Source organism: Tricharina praecox (genome assembly GCF_024521635.1).
Source record: "Tricharina praecox strain CBS 144465 chromosome Unknown BZA05scaffold_11, whole genome shotgun sequence".
NCBI lineage: Eukaryota > Fungi > Ascomycota > Pezizomycetes > Pezizales > Pyronemataceae > Tricharina > Tricharina praecox.
In genome coordinates, this window is record NW_026250413.1 from 592,939 (window position 1) to 610,677 (window position 17,739).

Below are 17,739 nucleotides of genomic sequence, written 5' to 3' on the forward strand. Positions count from 1 at the left end.
TGCCCCCCCCCCCAGAAAAAAAAGAAAAATAAAAGAAAAGAAAGAAAGAAAAAACTAGAGTAAACCAATTCCTTTTCCGCCGCTTCCCACAACCCTCCCCCCCCTCCCCACCCCCCCAGCGAACCCTTGCGCGCCCTGCCCTTCCCAATTCTGCTCTGCTGCTCACGCTCCATATCGCCCTGTTCGTGCTTCGAGCCGCCCGCCCCGACTCCAATATAAAACTCTCGTCTCGCCCGCCCTCATCCGTTTTCCTCTTTCCTTCTTCTCCTACCGTTCAGACGTGATTTCGACCGCCCTCCAAGATTTCTCACAAGTCATCTTCCCGGCAGAATCGCTTCCACGGTGGCCTCGCCAGATCAACAACTCGGTTTATCCTTCCTCATCCCGCCCAATTAGCTTTTGTGTGGAATTAGATGGTGGATTTCGACCGCTTCCGGCGTTAAAGATCAAAGCAACCTCCTCAACAACTCAATTCGCTCCCCCCTCCCGCCAACAAAACTCCCCCTCACCCCTCAACTTCGACTCTTAATCAATCAATCCTCCCTCTCACCATAGTCGACTTTACCGCGACACCTTAATATCATCGCAAAAAACACCCCAAAAAAACTCACCATGTCGGACGTTCGCCCAGCAGGGGCAACCACCCCCGACCGCCTCGGCACCAACATCCCTCAAAGCGGCTTCTCCGATCCTGAGAAGCATGCAGTCAGCGAGAAGCCCGTTGCTCCTCTCGACGAGGACGACGATGACATCGAGGACATCGATGCTCTCATCGACGATCTCGAGTCCCAGGAAGGACAGGAGTACGCGGAGGACGATGAGGCCGTGGCTGGTTCCAGCGCTCGCCCCGTCCCCGAGGACCTCCTCCAGACGGATACCCGCATCGGTCTTACCTCGGCCGAAGTCGAGCAGAGACGACGAAAGTACGGTCTCAACCAGATGAAGGAGGAGAAGGAGAACATGATTCTCAAGTTCCTCATGTACTTCGTCGGTCCCATTCAGTTCGTCATGGAGGTTAGTTCCCGCTCCCATTGCTGCCAATTGGCTGCTCCATTCCCCATTGTCTCCCATTGAACGCGTAACTAATCAATTCTCATCTAGGCTGCCGCTATTCTCGCTGCCGGTCTTCAGGATTGGGTCGATTTCGGTGTCATCTGTGCTCTTCTCTTGCTCAACGCCTGTGTCGGTTTCATCCAGGAATACCAGGCCGGTTCCATCGTCGACGAATTGAAGAAGACCCTCGCCCTCAAGGCTGTTGTTCTCCGTGACGGTCGTCTTACCGAGATCGAGGCCCCCCAGGTCGTTCCCGGTGATATCCTCCAGATCGAGGAAGGTACCATTGTTCCCGCCGACGGCCGTGTCGTCACCGAAGACGCTTTCCTCCAGGTTGACCAGTCTGCCATCACCGGTGAATCGCTCGCCGTCGACAAGCACAAGGGTGACCAGTGCTACGCTTCCTCCGCCATCAAGCGTGGTGAGGCCTTCATGGTCGTCACTGCCACTGGAGACAACACCTTCGTCGGTCGCGCCGCTGCTCTCGTCAACAAGGCTTCCGCCGGAACTGGTCATTTCACTGAGGTTCTCAACGGTATCGGTACAGTTTTGCTTGTCCTCGTCGTCCTTACCCTTTTGGTCGTCTGGGTCGCATCCTTCTACCGCTCCAACGGAATTGTCCATATCCTCGAGTTCACCCTGGCCATCACCATCATCGGTGTCCCCGTCGGTCTTCCCGCTGTCGTCACCACCACCATGGCTGTCGGTGCCGCATACCTCGCCAAGAAGCAGGCTATCGTCCAGAAGCTTTCCGCCATTGAGTCCCTCGCTGGTGTTGAGATTCTCTGCTCCGACAAGACCGGTACCCTTACCAAGAACAAGCTCTCCCTGGCCGAGCCCTACACCGTCGAGGGTGTCGAGGCCGATGATCTCATGTTGACTGCCTGCTTGGCCGCTTCCCGCAAGAAGAAGGGTCTCGATGCCATCGACAAGGCCTTCCTCAAGTCTCTCCGTTTCTACCCCCGTGCCAAGAACGTTCTCTCCCGCTACAAGGTCCTCGAGTTCTTCCCCTTCGACCCCGTCTCCAAGAAGGTCACCGCCGTTGTCCAGTCTCCTCAGGGTGAGCGCATCATCTGTGTTAAGGGTGCCCCTCTCTTCGTGCTCCGTACCGTCGAGGAGGACCACCCCATTCCCGAGGATGTCGCCAACGACTACAAGAACAAGGTCGCCGAGTTCGCTACCCGTGGTTTCCGTTCCCTTGGTGTTGCTCGCAAGCGTGGTGAAGGTCACTGGGAGATCCTCGGTATCATGCCTTGCTCTGACCCCCCTCGCCACGATACTGCCCGCACTGTCCACGAGGCCAAGGGTCTTGGTCTTTCCATCAAGATGTTGACTGGTGATGCCGTCGGTATTGCCCGTGAGACTTCCCGCCAGCTCGGACTCGGTACCAACATCTACAACGCTGAGAAGCTCGGTCTTTCCGGTGGTGGTGACATGCCCGGATCTGAGGTCTACGATTTCGTTGAGGCTGCCGATGGTTTCGCCGAGGTTTTCCCCCAGCACAAGTACAATGTCGTCGAGATTCTCCAGCAGCGTGGTTACCTGGTTGCCATGACTGGTGACGGTGTCAACGATGCTCCCTCGCTCAAGAAGGCCGATACCGGTATTGCCGTCGAGGGTGCTTCCGATGCTGCCCGTTCCGCTGCCGATATCGTCTTCCTCGCCCCCGGTCTCTCTGCCATCATCGATGCCCTCAAGACTTCCCGCCAGATTTTCCACCGCATGTACGCCTACGTTGTCTACCGTATCGCTCTGTCCCTGCACTTGGAGATCTTCCTTGGTCTGTGGATTGCCATCCTCAACGAGTCCCTCAACCTGAACTTGGTCGTCTTCATCGCCATCTTCGCCGATATCGCTACCCTGGCCATTGCTTACGATAACGCGCCCTTCTCCAAGACCCCCGTCAAGTGGAACCTTCCCCGTCTTTGGGGTATGTCGTGTCTGCTCGGTATAGTTCTTGCTATCGGTTCCTGGATCACCCTTACCACCATGTTGGCCCACGGCCCCGACGGTGGTATCGTCCAGAACTTCGGTAACCGCGACGAGGTCTTGTTCTTGGAGATCTCCCTCACTGAGAACTGGCTTATCTTCATCACCCGTGCCAACGGTCCCTTCTGGTCTTCGATCCCTTCGTGGCAGTTGTCCGGTGCCATCTTCTTGGTCGACATCATCGCTACCTTCTTCTGTCTCTTCGGTTGGTTCCTTGGTGGCGAGCAGACTTCCATCGTCGCCGTCGTTCGTATCTGGATCTTCTCCTTCGGTGTCTTCTGCGTCATGGCTGGTGTTTACTACCTCCTCCAGGACTCCGTCGCATTCGATAACCTCATGGTAAGCTTACTCTCTTCTTGCTATACATCTCTTGAACATACACTAACACCCTCCCAGCACGGAAAGACCCCTAAGAAGGACTCAAAGAAGCGCTCCCTGGAGGACTTCGTTGTTTCCCTCCAGCGTGTGTCCACTCAGCACGAGAAGTCGACATAGAAGTTTATGTTTTGGGATCTGGTGTTCGGTTGTATGAAGCATCATCTTTGTTAATAAAAACACTAGCGGTTTTGGGTTACGTGGTGTTTTTTGTAGAATACATACCTTTGATAATAGGAGCGGTCTGTTTGAACTATTTCTTCGGTGGTGCTCATGTTTCTTTTCTCTTATATTTCTTTTTTCATGTCTCTAGAGGTGTTTGTTGATGTGTATGTGGGGTCTTTTCATGTTTTTCAGTTGTTTGGGAAGATTGGATCATTGCTGATCCGTCGACTACGACCGCTGGGATATTGTCCTTTTTTTGTCTTCTTTTTCCTTTTCCTGTTTTTCTTTCGGGGTCTTTGTTTGGTTTTTTCTTTCTCTCTTCATTATTCTTTCTTATTAGGGAACAGGACTATGGGGTGGGGATGGGGATGGAACTGGATTGGGCCGTTGAAGGGGAAAAAAAGGAGGGGATTGGATTGGGATAAGGGATGGACGGGAAACGATCGGACGATGGTGGATGATGGGATGAAATTCTTGTTATAGTTAAATAAGCTTCATGCAATCTTGATATGCTGTGCGCAAGTGATGTGATGTGAGGTGAAGTGTTTGCAATAAGTGGGCTGGTTGTTGGTGATCGCTGTTGTTTTGTTTTTGTGTTGTTCAATCATCATAGCATTCGACCTTGTCAGATCATAATTGTTGGTGAAGGGTGATGGCTGTGGTATTGATATACCGACATATATCTAGCATGTGCTTTCGCTTTGCTTCAAATACATCTCCTTCCCCTTCCACTGCATCCATGATGGGTCGCCGTGGTGGTAAGAAATACACAGCTGCTTAACACTGACGTCTTACCATGACGTTGCAGTCTCGGTCACTTATCTGCCTGGCTGCTGGCTGCTGGCGGAGAGCACGATGAATCACTCACGCGCGAGGCTTTACACTTTACACTTTACACTTTACACTTTACAACTTCCCGTTCGCACCGTTGTTTTATTTCGCTGACCCAGCCATAGTTACAGGGTTTTCCAACGAGTAAGCAAAGGAAAGGAAAGGCAAGGAAAGGAAAGTAGTCACCAGCCGTGACCAGCCGTGACCAGCCGTGGCATTCAAGACGCTCGCTCGCTCGCTAATATGCTACTGCCTATGCTACTATGCTACCATACTCTTATGTACTATAGTGTACGTCTCGTCTGTACTATAGTGTACGTCTCGTATGTACTCGACATACCTTCTCTATAGTATAGTGGTTTTTGGGCGAGAGTTGCCGGGGCGAGAGAGTTGCCGCTAGGTTCGATTGACTGACTGACTGACTGACTGACTGGTGACCGCTCGAAGCGTGACGGCGGTGTGATGGTCTGGTTCGGTGGTCTGGTGGTCTGTGGTCCGATGATCTGGCAGTCAGTGGTTCAGTGGTTCAATGGTATACGTACCCGTCGTGCCCGTGCCTGTGCTCGTGCGTGGGCGGGTGTAGACGACTCACTCGCGGGGATGGGAACCTACTTACACACTCTCGAGGCAGAGTGTGGATTTGGATTTGGATTTGGGTTTTGGTGCGGACTTGGATTCGGATTGCCTCTTGGAATGGCGTTTGGATTTGCTCTTGGAACGGCTCGTGGATTTGCTCTTGGATTCAGATTTGCTCTTGGAAGTGGGCGTGCTCTTGGATTTAGGTTTGCTCTTGGAATCGCTCTTGGGATGGCTCTTGGAATGGGGACGTGCTCATCAACTAGCTTGCAACCTTCCAGCAGCTCGGCAGTTCAGCAGCTCGTGCACAGATGCAAATGCAAATGCAAATGCCATCCGTCGAAGATATGTGCCCGCGTCATCCCACGCAATCTAGGTACATACTCCATGGTGAGGTACGTGCTCTGCATGTGATGAGATGATGCGGTGATGGTGCGGTGATCGCTGGGCCGTTGGGTCGGTGGCAGTTGGTTCGGTGGCAGGTACTGGTGCTGGTGGTGGTGGTGGTGGTGGTGGTGGTGGTGGTGTTTATCCCGCAAAATTTGGACGCTCTTCCGCGCGCTCTACGTGGGATCTGGTATGCCACAGTGCCCTCAGCCAGCCAGCCAGCCAGCCGCAACGATCACTGATAAGTGGTGGGTTGCGGGTCGTTGTCGAGCTGTGAATATGTCCGCCGCATACTTGGAAGTTGGAATCCGGAAACGGGGAGACTTGGATAGAGGCTGGCAGATTCGATGCTGCGTGCTATTGTTCCCAGTAACCGATCTGCTCAAATGGCTTTTCGTCGGGCTACCTACTGGGAACCACGGCCTCACCACGGCCTCACCACGGCCTCACCTCTGGCTGGTTGGGGAGTTCAGAATAAATCATGTGATATCTTCATCGCCCGTGGTCGTTGCGCGGCCGCTATAGGTAGTATCTTCTCGAACACTCATTCTTTATCGTACACTCTATTCTGTTTGACACTCCTATATTTTCGTGTTTTTGTGCCTTGTATTGGAAAGCCACCGAGTGATTTCTCGTACGTTGTCGGTGGCTCGTTGCACCAGCACCGCCGGCAGCGCTAACCGACTCCGTTGGGCTGCTCCATGCGGTAAACCCCGATTTACCCTGCATCTCACTCATCACCCACACACGCGCTTCAACTACCCGCCGCGTGCTCACCTCGTACTACTCTGCCCTGCTACAACGCGTCTGAAAGATACCTCTGCACAATTCACAGGCAACCGATACAGTCAGGACCGGTCAAAGTTCGTACATACAAATCATTATCGCCCGACGCCGCAGTCGCACGGAGATCGACAACCCGGAAAAGCCCCAATTGTAGCGCATCGGCATCTACCCACCCAACCCTTTCCGTCGAGACTAGCGATCGCCGTTTCCGCGCCTCGAACGCTCGCGACCCAAAAGTCAAGGCTCAATCCAATCACTCCACCCCTCCCTCTTCGTCGCCCCGACTACCGCTGTTCGTTGGCTTGCGCACTAGTTAGCTGGGAGACCGACCGGAAACGCCGACCGTACGAAACTCGACCGGATCAAGTGCAAAACCCTTCTCGCGCGACCGGCAACCCCTACCAGGCAAAGGGACACTCACACGCATTCGCCATAGTCGTAGATTGGCAAAGGGACAACAGGGGGGTTTTAAGCTTTGGGCAGATAAGAACATAGCACAATGCTTTCCATTCCAGGCCAACACCCGCAGCAACAGCAGCAGCATCCGCAGCATCCCCAGCAGCACCATCCACAGCAGGTGCATCCACAGCAACACATGCAGCAACCCGGCTATCACCCGCAGACACCACAGCGCCACATCTCTCCAATGAACGCGCGCGCGACCCCACAAACGCCTCACCATCACCAAGTCCAAGTGCCCGGCCCTCACCCGCACCATCCCCAGCCTGGATACTACACTCCCGGCCCGACGCCGCGCCAACCACCGATGCCTTCAGGAGCCGCCCCGCCCTCCGCGAAACGATACAAGCCCAACCCAGCGAATGCTCCGCACCCGGGGAGTGCTGCTGCCCAGGCTGCCCAGGCCATCACCATGAACGCTGTCGGCGGCGATCCAAACATGACGATTGACGAGGAGGAGGACACCTCGCGGGGAGATATCCTCGACCATCTCACGCCGCGCGAGATCGCCCAGACGCGGTACACGCAGCATCACGAGTGGATGGAGGAGATCATTGGATCCGTGTACCCCATCAACCGGATCACACCCGTAGATCTCGGTCTCGGGCTCGTGGGCGATCTCGAGAGCGTCACCCGCGGGCTTCTGGATCCGCCGGTGTACCCCACGCCCAAGACACGGAGCAACGACCCAGTCAAGGAGGCGAAAGACCCCAAGGAGCTGCTCGCGAGCCTCAAAGCGAACGCCGTCGACAAGATCAAGGCGCTGGAAGAGGAGATGCGCGTCATGGCCGAAACCCACGAGGCGCGCATGAACAAGATCAAATCGACCGCCACCATCTTCCGCGACGCCGAGTTTGAACTCCGCGGCGGTCTCGGCCTGGAGAACTACCTCCCAGGCCTGCACGTCCCGCACGCGACCGACGGCGACAGCGATTCGGAGGACCCGTCCAGCTCGCTCGCACCCGCCGTTGCCGCCGGCACCGGCCGTCCAATCCCCGACGTCATCCGCGACGTCGAGGCAAAGACGGGCTGGAAGATTGTCCCCGCGCAGCCTGTGGTCCGCTACGAACTCCCCGCCGAGGAAATCATCAAGATGGGCGGCGTAGTCGCGCAGGAAATCCAGCAGCACCAGCACCATCCGCAGCACCACCCGCAGCAGCACGACACGGTCATGGACGACGACGACGTGCACGCGCTCGACGACGACGACGCAGCCTTCAAACTCGACATTCCCACGCCGCACACCAACGACTCTCCCGCTGCCGACGCTGGCCTCGAGAGCGCGGATAATACCGCCGGCGGATTGCTCGATGAGTTCCAGGCCACCCGCGACGACGATGATACGGCCCTCGATGACGACGACGCTGTCCTCGACGATACGATCATGGCGGACTTCCTCGATGATACATTGAGTAAGCCGACGAGTCCGCACGGAGACCAAACCACCACCACCACCACCACCATCGCACCGGAGCAGGCTGAGGAACTGTTTGCTATGTCCCCCGGAACTGCGGGGGCTGGCGATGGAGGCGGGGTTGCGCAGTAATGGCCACAGTGATATCGATACCTAGAACTACTCATTTCCTTTTCCTTTTTCTTGTCCCGTCTGGTTGGGTGTTTGCTATGGGTTTCCATTTTCAGTTTTAGTTTCAGTTTCTAGTTGCGTTTTGTTTTCTCAAATACGATGAGCGGTGATAGTGGTAGTGGTAGTGGGTTGTAGTTCTACTTCTTCTTCATCTTCTACATCTTCTTCTTCCAGCGACCGGCTGTAAAGCAAAGTACTCGCTATACCTATACGAATCGATGTTTTGGCTGGCCGATGGATAGGTATTGCTTCATACATAGTAAACCACCAGCGGCCCGGCCCCATTGGTCATCGATATCGATGTCGGACTGTCAGACCAGCTCCCCGCCGTGCATAGATTTAAGTGGTGTCTACATATATATATAGAGCAGGCTTGTCGATTCGATGTCTGTCAGTCAGTCAGTCCGTCCGTCCTGCCTGCAGTCTCAAGGACCGTCCTGCCCCGTCCCGCCACACCCCGCCACACCTCGGAATCTACTACGTACATACGCGGCCGGACTGGAGTTGGTATCATAATGGTATGTAGTGGTGCTGGTGCTGGTGCTGGTGCTGCTGGTGTCACTCACTGGGCAGAGTAAAGTACAACGCAAAAACATCATTCGTATTTCATGACCATCCCCATCCTCATCACCGTGAGCTTTTGTGATGGAATACAACTCCCGCCTCCGCCGCCACCCTCATCCATCCATCCATCCAGTCCAGCTGTCCAGTCCAGCCCAGTCCAGCCAGCTCACATCCCATCCCATCACATCCCATCCCATCCCATCCCATCCCACCCCCATCGCATCATCAGCTAAGTATCATAGCAGTATAAAAAAGAGTAGGTAGGAGTAGAAGATGATATTCTATCCACAAAGAAACCTCGCAGACATCAGTCAAAATTCAACCAGCCAAAACCGCAACCGCAGACCGCAAAACCCTCCTCATAACTATGGTCCACCAGAAACCGCAAAACCGCAAAACCGCAAAACTCCATAACCAGTTCCCATCTCCAACGAAAACAATACTCCCCCGTATCCCACCAATCCCAACTTCTGCCAGCTGCCAAAATAGTAAATAGTAAAAGCAGTGTCATATCTTCGTATCTCATATCACGCTCGAACGTTGCAAATTGCAGGACTTATCTACGGACGGACAAGTAAACCATGACAACTATTCCACGCCTCCAAAATCGCCCGGCTCGGGCGTGGGAACGCCACTCCTAGCGGGCGGCGGATGTCCATACACGGCCTTTGGGGGTTGCGGGCCGGCGGCGGCGGCGGCCGGATTATGCTTTTGCTGCTGCGTCTGTGGCATTTCAACGTGCTGTTCATTAAACGGGTTTGTATGCGCAGGGGGCGGGGGCATCATCATTTCCGACGAGGGGGGGGAGGGGGAAGCAGAGGTGGAGCGCGAAGATTTGCGGCGAGCTTTGCGCGGCTTGCGAGAGCGGGACCTGGCCCGCGATCGCGAGTGCGACCGCGACCGCGATCGCGAATGCGACTTCGAGGTGTCGCTGGAGTAATAATTACCTGCGTCTGGATCGCTGGCGTGCCCGCCCTTGCGGTACTTGATCAGCGCGTCGATGATGAGGCCCATGGTCGCCGCCCAGGCGACCCATGAGAATGCGCCGAACACGGCGGCGGCTTTGGCGCATCGCAGGGCGCGGCAGCCGTCGCCGAAGCACATGAAGCGGCTGGCCTTCGTGCTGTCTGCGATCGCGACGAAGCCCGCGAACCAGAAGATCATCGTCACCGACTCCAGACCGACCACGACCCACCGGTTGTGCATGTCCGGGAAGTACATGGGCGTCAGGATCATGTAGAGGAGGACCACCCATGTCCAGATACACTATCCCGTCCCCATGTCAGCTTCCGTCGGCCACTCGGAAGGAGCTTGGGGGTGTCCATACGACAAAGACGAGAAACGCAGCCTCGGAATAGCTCCCGGCCACAGCGTCAACGCAGTATCCGGCGAGTCCGAGGACGATGATCGACAGGATCCTGCAGGTGGCGGTTAGCATGTGGGACGCCGGTACGCTTGTACTCGGAAGCGGAACGGGAACCTACGTCTGGACGATGCGTAGCGGGAGGATCAAATTCATTGTGAGGGTGAGTTTCACTGCGGAGGGGTGTTGGTGATTTTGTCGCAAAGATCAAGAGAGCAAGAGAAGAGGGCAGGGGAGAAGAAAAAGCGATGGTATGCAGGAGGAAGATGGGGAAGAAGGAGCTACTTTTTGTTTGATATAAGGCGTCCCAAGAATTCGGAGCTGGGCACAGCTTGTGGGCTCTTTTCTATCACCGGTGATGACGTACGGCGGGCGCAGGGCCACTCGGCTTGGCAACTGATCATCATGAGGAGTCAGTGACGAGGAATGGCCGAGGGCGGTTATCTGCGTACCTTGCACTGTGTCGGGGAATGCCCAGGCACTTGGTGGGTGGGTACTTAATGTGGTGATGTTGGTGTTTCAATTTCCGTTTCTCACGAGCTGTTTGGGGAAAGCGGATAGACGGATAGGCGGATAGATGGGCGGAAGGCTCTGGTCGGATGGTATTGACGAATGGCTTTGAAGGATATGATGTCTTTGGAGGAGGAGGAGGCACCTACTCTAGGAGGAAGTAGGAGGAGGTGGTGAAGGAGGAGGAGGAGGAGGAAGAGGATATTGGACGACGAGGGACGGGATAGATATCGAAGAGGCCGACTTTGCAGTCAGTCAATGTCCGATCAAGACGAACCTTCCCCTCCATATGTACTCTACGATACGTATTGCGGTCTCTCAGTCTCAGCCGAGAGAGAGACTGCCACGAACGACACTCGTTGGGCCAGCAAGGACAGCGAACGCATCCACTCAGTGCCATCGCCATTCGCCGGCGCCCCTGCACACACAAACTGCGCATACACAGCATACACACACTCCGCCCAACACGAAACAGCAACCACGCAAATTCAACACGATTGCCGAGAACGAGAATGGCCATAGATACTTGGAAAGACTTCAGTCATCAAAAAGAAAAAGTCGGGCGAACACCGCACGCAGCACGGGACAGGACAGGATGCAGATGACAACAACCACCTGCACCGCTTCCAGCTCGTATGTAAGGGCAGTTGCGGAAGAGCCAGCTGAGAAGTGCATGGAGTGCGGTCACTGGTGGCTCTCTCTCTTCGAATCCACGTGTTTGCTGTGAATACTTGCCACAGACCAGACCGCAAGCCACAGACCGCAAGCCACGCATCATGCGTCGTCGCCGATTCCCATCTACATGCACCGCCTCACCATACTGCGATCCGCCGCCACTCCTCCCCCACCTCCGTTGGAATAGAATTCCGACTCTACATAGCTGGGGTAGTTGTCCCGAGGATCACCTGCTGTCAGCACGTAAGGCCGACAGAGATAAAGAATCGCTAACCAACCCTTGCCAAGTTGCCATGCCATGCCTTGAGATCCTCCACCGGGTCCTCAACTCAATCGCGGCGGGGTGTTCTCGGCGTCCGGCCGACCCCGCCGGTCACCGAAGAAGAAGAACAAAGAAAAGAAAGAAGAAAAACTTACGGTTCCCGCACCGCTCCCCGATCTCGCCAATCAGCCAACGCCATTTGGAATATTCATCGACTCGGCGGAGTAGCCCATTCCTGGCAGTATCAGGAACTGCTGCACGTCGCCGTGGGGGGTTTACGGGGAGAGGGAGAGAAAGAAAAACTCGTACATAAGACATCACCGAAACAATCAGCTAGCATGTAAAAAGCAAAACAAAGATCATTACGAGAGCGCCGGAACGCAGGTGCTAACGAGAAGGCGGTAAAAAAAACTGCGGGGAAAGATGTGCTATCTCTGGCTTCGAATTGCGTGCTCAGTTATGTCAAGGGCGTGCGTGCGTGGGACGAGTTGGGCATCTCCGATGGTCGAGAGGGAGGGAGGGCCCTGGACATTTTATTTCACTTCTTCTACCTCCTCCTCTCCTCCGCTTCTCTTCCTGTGATACGATCCCCAACTAAGATCCTTTCCGCCCAATCCCTCAATCCCTCAATCCAATCCCTCAATCCAATCCCTCAATCCAATCCCTCAATCCCTCAGTTCTTGTCCAGTATATCCCGAAATGTCGCGCTTCGAGACTCTCTGCTTGCACGCTGGGTAGGTTTGATTTTCCCTGCAACATCCTGCCCCACCACCCCGCCATAAGAGGCGGAACTGTGGCGGGACGTCGTCATGAAGGAAAGTCTGGCTAACAACGGAATGTCTAAAACAGCCAGGAGGTGGACCCTTACACCAAGTCCCGAGCTGTCCCCATCTACGCCACCACGTCGTTCGTCTTTGACGACTCGGCCCATGGCGCTCGTCTCTTCGGACTCAAGGAGTTCGGTAACATCTACAGCCGTATCATGAACGTATGTGTCCCCGCACATGGGATGGATAGAATGCCCAAGTTCTGATGGTGCAATTCCGTGTATCTAGCCTACGGTCGATGTCTTTGAGAAGCGCATTGCCGCGTTGGAGGGAGGTATCGCCGCCGTGGCCTGCTCGTCTGGCCAGAGCGCACAGTTCATGGCCATTGCCGCCCTGGCCCACGCCGGCGACAACATCGTCTCGACCTCGTACCTCTACGGCGGAACCTACAACCAGTTCAAAGTCATGTTCCCGCGATTCGGCATCAACACCAAGTTCGTGAACGGCGACAAGCCCGAGGACATCGCCGCCGCCATCGACGACAGGACCAAGGCCGTCTACATCGAGAGCATCGGAAACCCCCGGTACAACGTCCCAGACTTCGAGGCCATCGCAAAGGTCTGCGAGGAGAAGGGTGTGCCGCTGGTTGTCGACAACACCTTCGGTGCTGGAGGCTTCCTAGTGCGGCCCATTGAGCACGGTATGCCCATCCATCCCACTCCCCCAGCACCCTGCAATCCTAATGAACCCACGCAGGTGCGCACATCGTCGTCAACTCCGCCACGAAGTGGATCGGTGGCCACGGCACCACCATCGCCGGAGTGATCGTGGACTCGGGCAAGTTCGATTGGGGCAAGCACGCCGCGCGGTTCCCACAGTTCAACGAGCCGTCGGAGGGCTATCACGGCCTCAAGTTCTTCGAGACGTTCGGGTCGATCACGTTCGCGATCCGGGTGCGCGTCGAGATCCTGCGCGACCTCGGTGCCTGCCTCAATCCTTTCGGCGCCTTCCAGCTGATCCAAGGCCTCGAAACCCTCTCCCTCCGCGTCGAGCGCCACGTCAGCAACTGCCTCACCCTCGCCCGCTGGCTCGAGAAGCACGAGAAGGTCGCGTGGGTCTCATACCCCGGCCTCGAGAGTCATCCCTCCCACACCATGGCGAAGAAGTACCTCAAGCGCGGCTTTGGCGGTGTCCTCTCGTTCGGTGTTCGCGGCGGCGAGAAGGCCGGCGTCACCGTCGTCGACAACCTGAAGCTCGCATCCAACCTGGCCAACGTCGGAGACGCCAAGTGAGCCTCACCCCCCCTCTCCCCCTTCCCACATATCACTGACAGACAACAACCGCAACAGGACACTCGTCATCCACCCCGCGTCGACCACGCACGAGCAGCTGAGCGACGAGGAGCAGCTCGCCTCGGGCGTCACCAAGGACCTGATCCGTGTGTCGGTCGGAATCGAGCACATCGACGACATCATTGAGGACTTTGTCGACGCGCTGGCGACCATCACTGTCAACGCCCCGGCTGACGAGGGTGCAAAGGACGTTACTGGCGATATTGCTGCTGGTGTGGCGAAGTTGGATGTGTAAATTACATATGGATAGGTACTCGTGAGATTGGTGTTTTTTTTACTTTTATGGGCTGGGCTGGGGTTATTTCATTTTTTCTTCTTCTTTGCTAGCTTGGGATGGGATGGGATGGGATGGGATGCGGAAAATATCATTGGAGTTGGAGTTGTGTGAGGACGTTGCTGAGCAGGGTGGTTCGCTGTGGTGATTCGTGATATCTACTCGTGCTGAGTAGTGCTGTGGTGCAGTGGTGCTGTACCGTATCGGTAGCAACTGCAATATCTAGACCCATCCACCCGTCAAACAGGAGGCAGGGGGCAGGAAAAAAAATTCGTAGGCTAGCAGATATTTATTGCCCACTGTCACCTCACAATACCTAGCAACACAACAGGACCAGTAAACACCGCAGTACAGAACACAACATAATCAACCGTCCGTCCTGTCCTGTCCTGTCCTGTCCTGTCCGACCCAGAGACGACATTACCACCACCACCAACTCCAGCTCTGCGGCCGTGTATGGTGTATCAGTGTCCGCGGGGGAGGAACGAGTAGTACCTCTCCACAGCCGTACCTGGAACACCAGGCCGGACCGGACGTATGCTAGGTATTTTTTTTGGTGGTTTATCATCTTTGCATTCGACTATAGATGCGGTATTGGATCATGGGGGTTACATGGCGGTTACATGGTTGGCTATACCGTAGTCAATCCACCCAGTCCAGTCCGTCATGGCAGCGTTTCGAGCGTACGAGTGACATCGCGTGCTCTCTGGCGGCTACTGGGTACTATTCACAAGCATCACAAGCCGTCACTCCCTTACTGGTTTAGCTGGTTGAGCACACTGTGGACGCTGTGGATGTATAGGCCATGGGAATAGGCCGTGAGCTAGGACTCGGAACTCAGGCATGGTTTGAATGGTCTAATTATGTATGTACCTAGATCGTATACCATATGCTGTACCCATTACAAAACAAAAAAAAGAACAAAGAGAAGAGCATTGAGTTGGATTCGCAGCCGCGTCCTCCAACTACCGTATACTCTATTCTTCCGCTTCCGACGTATATACCCACACTCCACACTTCACACATCCACAATACACACTCCACACATCCATAATCCACACATCCACAATCCACACATCCACAATACACAATCCACACATCCACAATACACACATCCACAATCCACACATCCACAATCCACACATCCACAATCCACACATGTACTGTACTCCATCGACTACACTTACAGCTACATCCACAATGGTGAAAGAACGAAACACAAGCAGTCGCTTGCTCGCAAAAGAAGAAGAAGAAGAAACACTCCAAAACGCCAATCCAACCCACAAGATGTACTTGGTACTAGGTAAGTAGGTACTCAAAACCCAGAATCAACACACACAGACACACACACACAACATTCACAAAAAGCCATCTGAGAACTACGCACCTGCCTCCGCCGCGGCAGTAGTCGCCGTCTCCTGCTGGGCCGTCTCATCACCGTTTAGCACGCCCAGGACGCTCTTATTCCCTTTAGCAACCCACATCTCCTCCTCGCTAGCCACGAGCTCATCGACCAGATGCCTCTGGCCTCTCGAAAAGTACAATGGGGGGATCTTTTTTTGTGCGACCTCCTTATTGACAAGGACGTGCTTAACGCTCGTTCCTGGGGTTTCAAACATAGCGTCCGCGAGGAGTCGCTCGACAACCGTACGGAGGCCGCGGGCGCCCGTTCCCATGGCGAGGGCGGCCTTGGCGATCTCCTGGAGGGCGGGCGAGGTAAACCGCAGCTCGATGCCGGTCAGCCGGAAGAGCTCCCCGTACTGCCGCAGCAGCGCGTTGCGCGGCTCTGTGAGCACCCGCACGAGCGCCTCCGAGCTGAGCGCTTCGACGGCGGTGGTGATCGGGATGCGTCCAACGATCTCTGGGATCAGGCCGAATGTGATGAGGTCACCCGGCTCGGTCTGAGTGAGCAGGCTGGATTGGTTGGGGGAGGTGTGCCGGACGTGCGCGTTGAAGCCCATCGAGCCCTTGGCTACGCGGTCGGAGATGATTTTGTCTAGGCCGATGAAGGCCCCCGTGAAGATGAAGAGGATGCCGGAGGTGTCCACGTTGACTACTTCGCCCTTCGCTCCGCCGAGACCACCGCCGCCGCCCATGCCGGTTGGCTGGTTGAAGGGACCGGGGATGCCACTGCCGGGAAGACCGGTTGGTGGACGACGGTCAGACTTGGTGTTTATCTGAAGGGTCGTACCCTCAATGATCTTGAGGAGAGCTTGTTGGACCCCCTGCGATGTGTTTAGAACCCAAGTCTAATCCGGCGGAGGGCGTCAACCTACCTCGCCGGAGATGTCCTTACTTCCTCCAGACATGCTCTTGGGCTTGGCGATTTTGTCGAACTCGTCGAGACAAATTATGCCAATCTCTGCCCTCTGAACATCGTGGTTCGCCGCCACCAGCAGCCGATGCACCGCTTGGTCGACATCCTCGCCGACATACCCCGCCATGGTGAACGGCGTGCAGTCGGACCTGACACCCGATAAGCAACAATACCTCACGCGCTGTCAGAATACACTCACATAGAAAACGGTACATCTAGGATCTTTGCCAGTGTCCTAACCATGAGCGTCTTCCCCACACCGGTAGGACCCAGACACAGCACTACCCCGAACACACACACATTAGCCCCCGGTCTGTCTCCCCCCCTCCAACCCCCAAGACTAGCACCCACCATTACTCTTCTCGACAACCAGCGGCTGATCCGCGCCCAGCTCCGTATCATCGCTCTGTTTCGCCGGTGGGGGTGCAATCGTTGTCTGCACCGGTGGACGACCCTGAAGTTCCTCTGTGTCCACACACACCCCATCAGCGCCATCCCCATCCCCTTTCCCCGCAGGTTTTCCCCTTCCCCTTCCCCCGAGTAGGTACTCACCATCAAAAACCCTCTGCGCAAACTTCTGCGTCTCCCTGAGTATGTTATCCTGGCGCTCTCCCTCGCGATTCCTCGCGATCTGCACCCGCTGGTAGTGCTGAAAGATCGCTGTCGCAAGCACCCGCTTCGCCCGGTCCTGCGAGATCACGTACTTGTCTAGGTGCTGCTTGAGGATTCTTTCCCCCCCCACCCTCGCCGATCAGCTCGCAGTCAAGGGAACGGAGGAGCAGGTGGAGGAGCAGGAGGGGGCGTACCGCGGCGTGATCTTCAGCCCGCCAGCGCCAACAAGAGGTCCAGCGAGTGGTCCGACAATAGACTCCTTCGTCTCAATAACACCCGTGAACCCGCCGCCGCCATCGGCGAAGGTGAAGTCGGAGCTGCGGTAGGTGGTGTAGGTGCGGCAGGTGCGGCAGCGACGCGGGAGGGTGGCGAGATGGGGTATCCTCGGTTGAGGTAGCGGGAGCTTGCGTAACATTGTACTGTCTGTGCACGCGCGTCGGTTGCTGCTTCTGGTGGTTGAGGTGGTCGTGGAGGTGGTCGTGGAGGTCCTGGAGGTGGAGATGGAGGTGCAGGTGCAGGTGCAGGTGAAGGTGCTGGTGCTGGTGGAGGTGCTGGTTGAGGTGGAGGTGCTGGTGGAGGTGCGATATCGCGGAGCTGTACGGTACCTATGCTTGCGGAGGAGAAGCTTACCGCAATGCAATGCGATGACGGACATCCCTGGTCATGTCAGTAGCATAGCACGCCGCCGAGTCGAGTCGTTTCGTCTCGGTCTCGGCCCGGCCCCGCATTGGGGCGATCACTGTACGAAACGGGATAGTGCGGCACGGCGGCACGGCGCGTTGAGTGGTGGGGACCGTGGGGTGGGGTGGGATTCATAAGCGGAATTCCGAGATGGCA

At 55.8% G+C, this 17,739-nt stretch overlaps 6 protein-coding genes across 6 annotated transcripts; 3 read left to right on the top strand and 3 right to left on the bottom strand.

Annotated features, from left to right (window-relative positions):
- Positions 1-448: 448 nt before the first annotated feature.
- On the top strand, positions 449-3,734 carry BZA05DRAFT_39028 (uncharacterized protein). Its single transcript, XM_051482880.1, has 3 exons — positions 449-1,014; positions 1,102-3,381; positions 3,439-3,734. Exons 1-3 carry the CDS (start codon positions 613-615, stop codon positions 3,535-3,537), a joined length of 2,781 nt encoding a protein of 926 aa, XP_051339709.1. The 5' UTR covers positions 449-612; the 3' UTR covers positions 3,538-3,734.
- Positions 3,735-6,570: 2,836 nt separating this feature from the next.
- On the top strand, positions 6,571-8,232 carry BZA05DRAFT_39060 (uncharacterized protein). Its single transcript, XM_051482903.1, has one exon. The coding sequence runs from the start codon at positions 6,662-6,664 to the stop codon at positions 8,165-8,167; it is 1,506 nt and encodes a 501-aa protein (XP_051339710.1). The 5' UTR covers positions 6,571-6,661; the 3' UTR covers positions 8,168-8,232.
- An 808-nt stretch (positions 8,233-9,040) lies between these two features.
- Positions 9,041-9,384, bottom strand: BZA05DRAFT_39109 (uncharacterized protein). Its single transcript, XM_051482941.1, has one exon. The coding sequence runs from the start codon at positions 9,294-9,296 to the stop codon at positions 9,078-9,080; it is 219 nt and encodes a 72-aa protein (XP_051339711.1). The 5' UTR covers positions 9,297-9,384; the 3' UTR covers positions 9,041-9,077.
- BZA05DRAFT_39068 (membrane-associating domain-containing protein) lies at positions 9,197-10,510 on the bottom strand. The gene is made up of 3 exons (XM_051482910.1): positions 10,255-10,510; positions 10,098-10,188; positions 9,197-10,036 (listed from the first exon to the last, which is right to left on the bottom strand). The coding sequence occupies exons 1-3, from the start codon at positions 10,287-10,289 to the stop codon at positions 9,359-9,361; spliced, it is 804 nt and encodes a 267-aa protein (XP_051339712.1). The 5' UTR covers positions 10,290-10,510; the 3' UTR covers positions 9,197-9,358.
- Positions 10,511-12,204: 1,694 nt separating this feature from the next.
- BZA05DRAFT_397231 (Cys/Met metabolism PLP-dependent enzyme-domain-containing protein) lies at positions 12,205-14,138 on the top strand. The gene is made up of 5 exons (XM_051483592.1): positions 12,205-12,314; positions 12,430-12,568; positions 12,636-13,047; positions 13,104-13,635; positions 13,697-14,138. Exons 1-5 carry the CDS (start codon positions 12,280-12,282, stop codon positions 13,932-13,934), a joined length of 1,356 nt encoding a protein of 451 aa, XP_051339713.1. The 5' UTR covers positions 12,205-12,279; the 3' UTR covers positions 13,935-14,138.
- Positions 14,139-15,109: 971 nt separating this feature from the next.
- Positions 15,110-17,694, bottom strand: BZA05DRAFT_397233 (P-loop containing nucleoside triphosphate hydrolase protein). Its single transcript, XM_051483593.1, has 6 exons — positions 17,097-17,694; positions 16,843-17,018; positions 16,642-16,755; positions 16,490-16,571; positions 16,250-16,439; positions 15,110-16,198 (listed from the first exon to the last, which is right to left on the bottom strand). The coding sequence occupies exons 1-6, from the start codon at positions 17,555-17,557 to the stop codon at positions 15,353-15,355; spliced, it is 1,869 nt and encodes a 622-aa protein (XP_051339714.1). The 5' UTR covers positions 17,558-17,694; the 3' UTR covers positions 15,110-15,352.
- Positions 17,695-17,739: the final 45 nt, after the last annotated feature.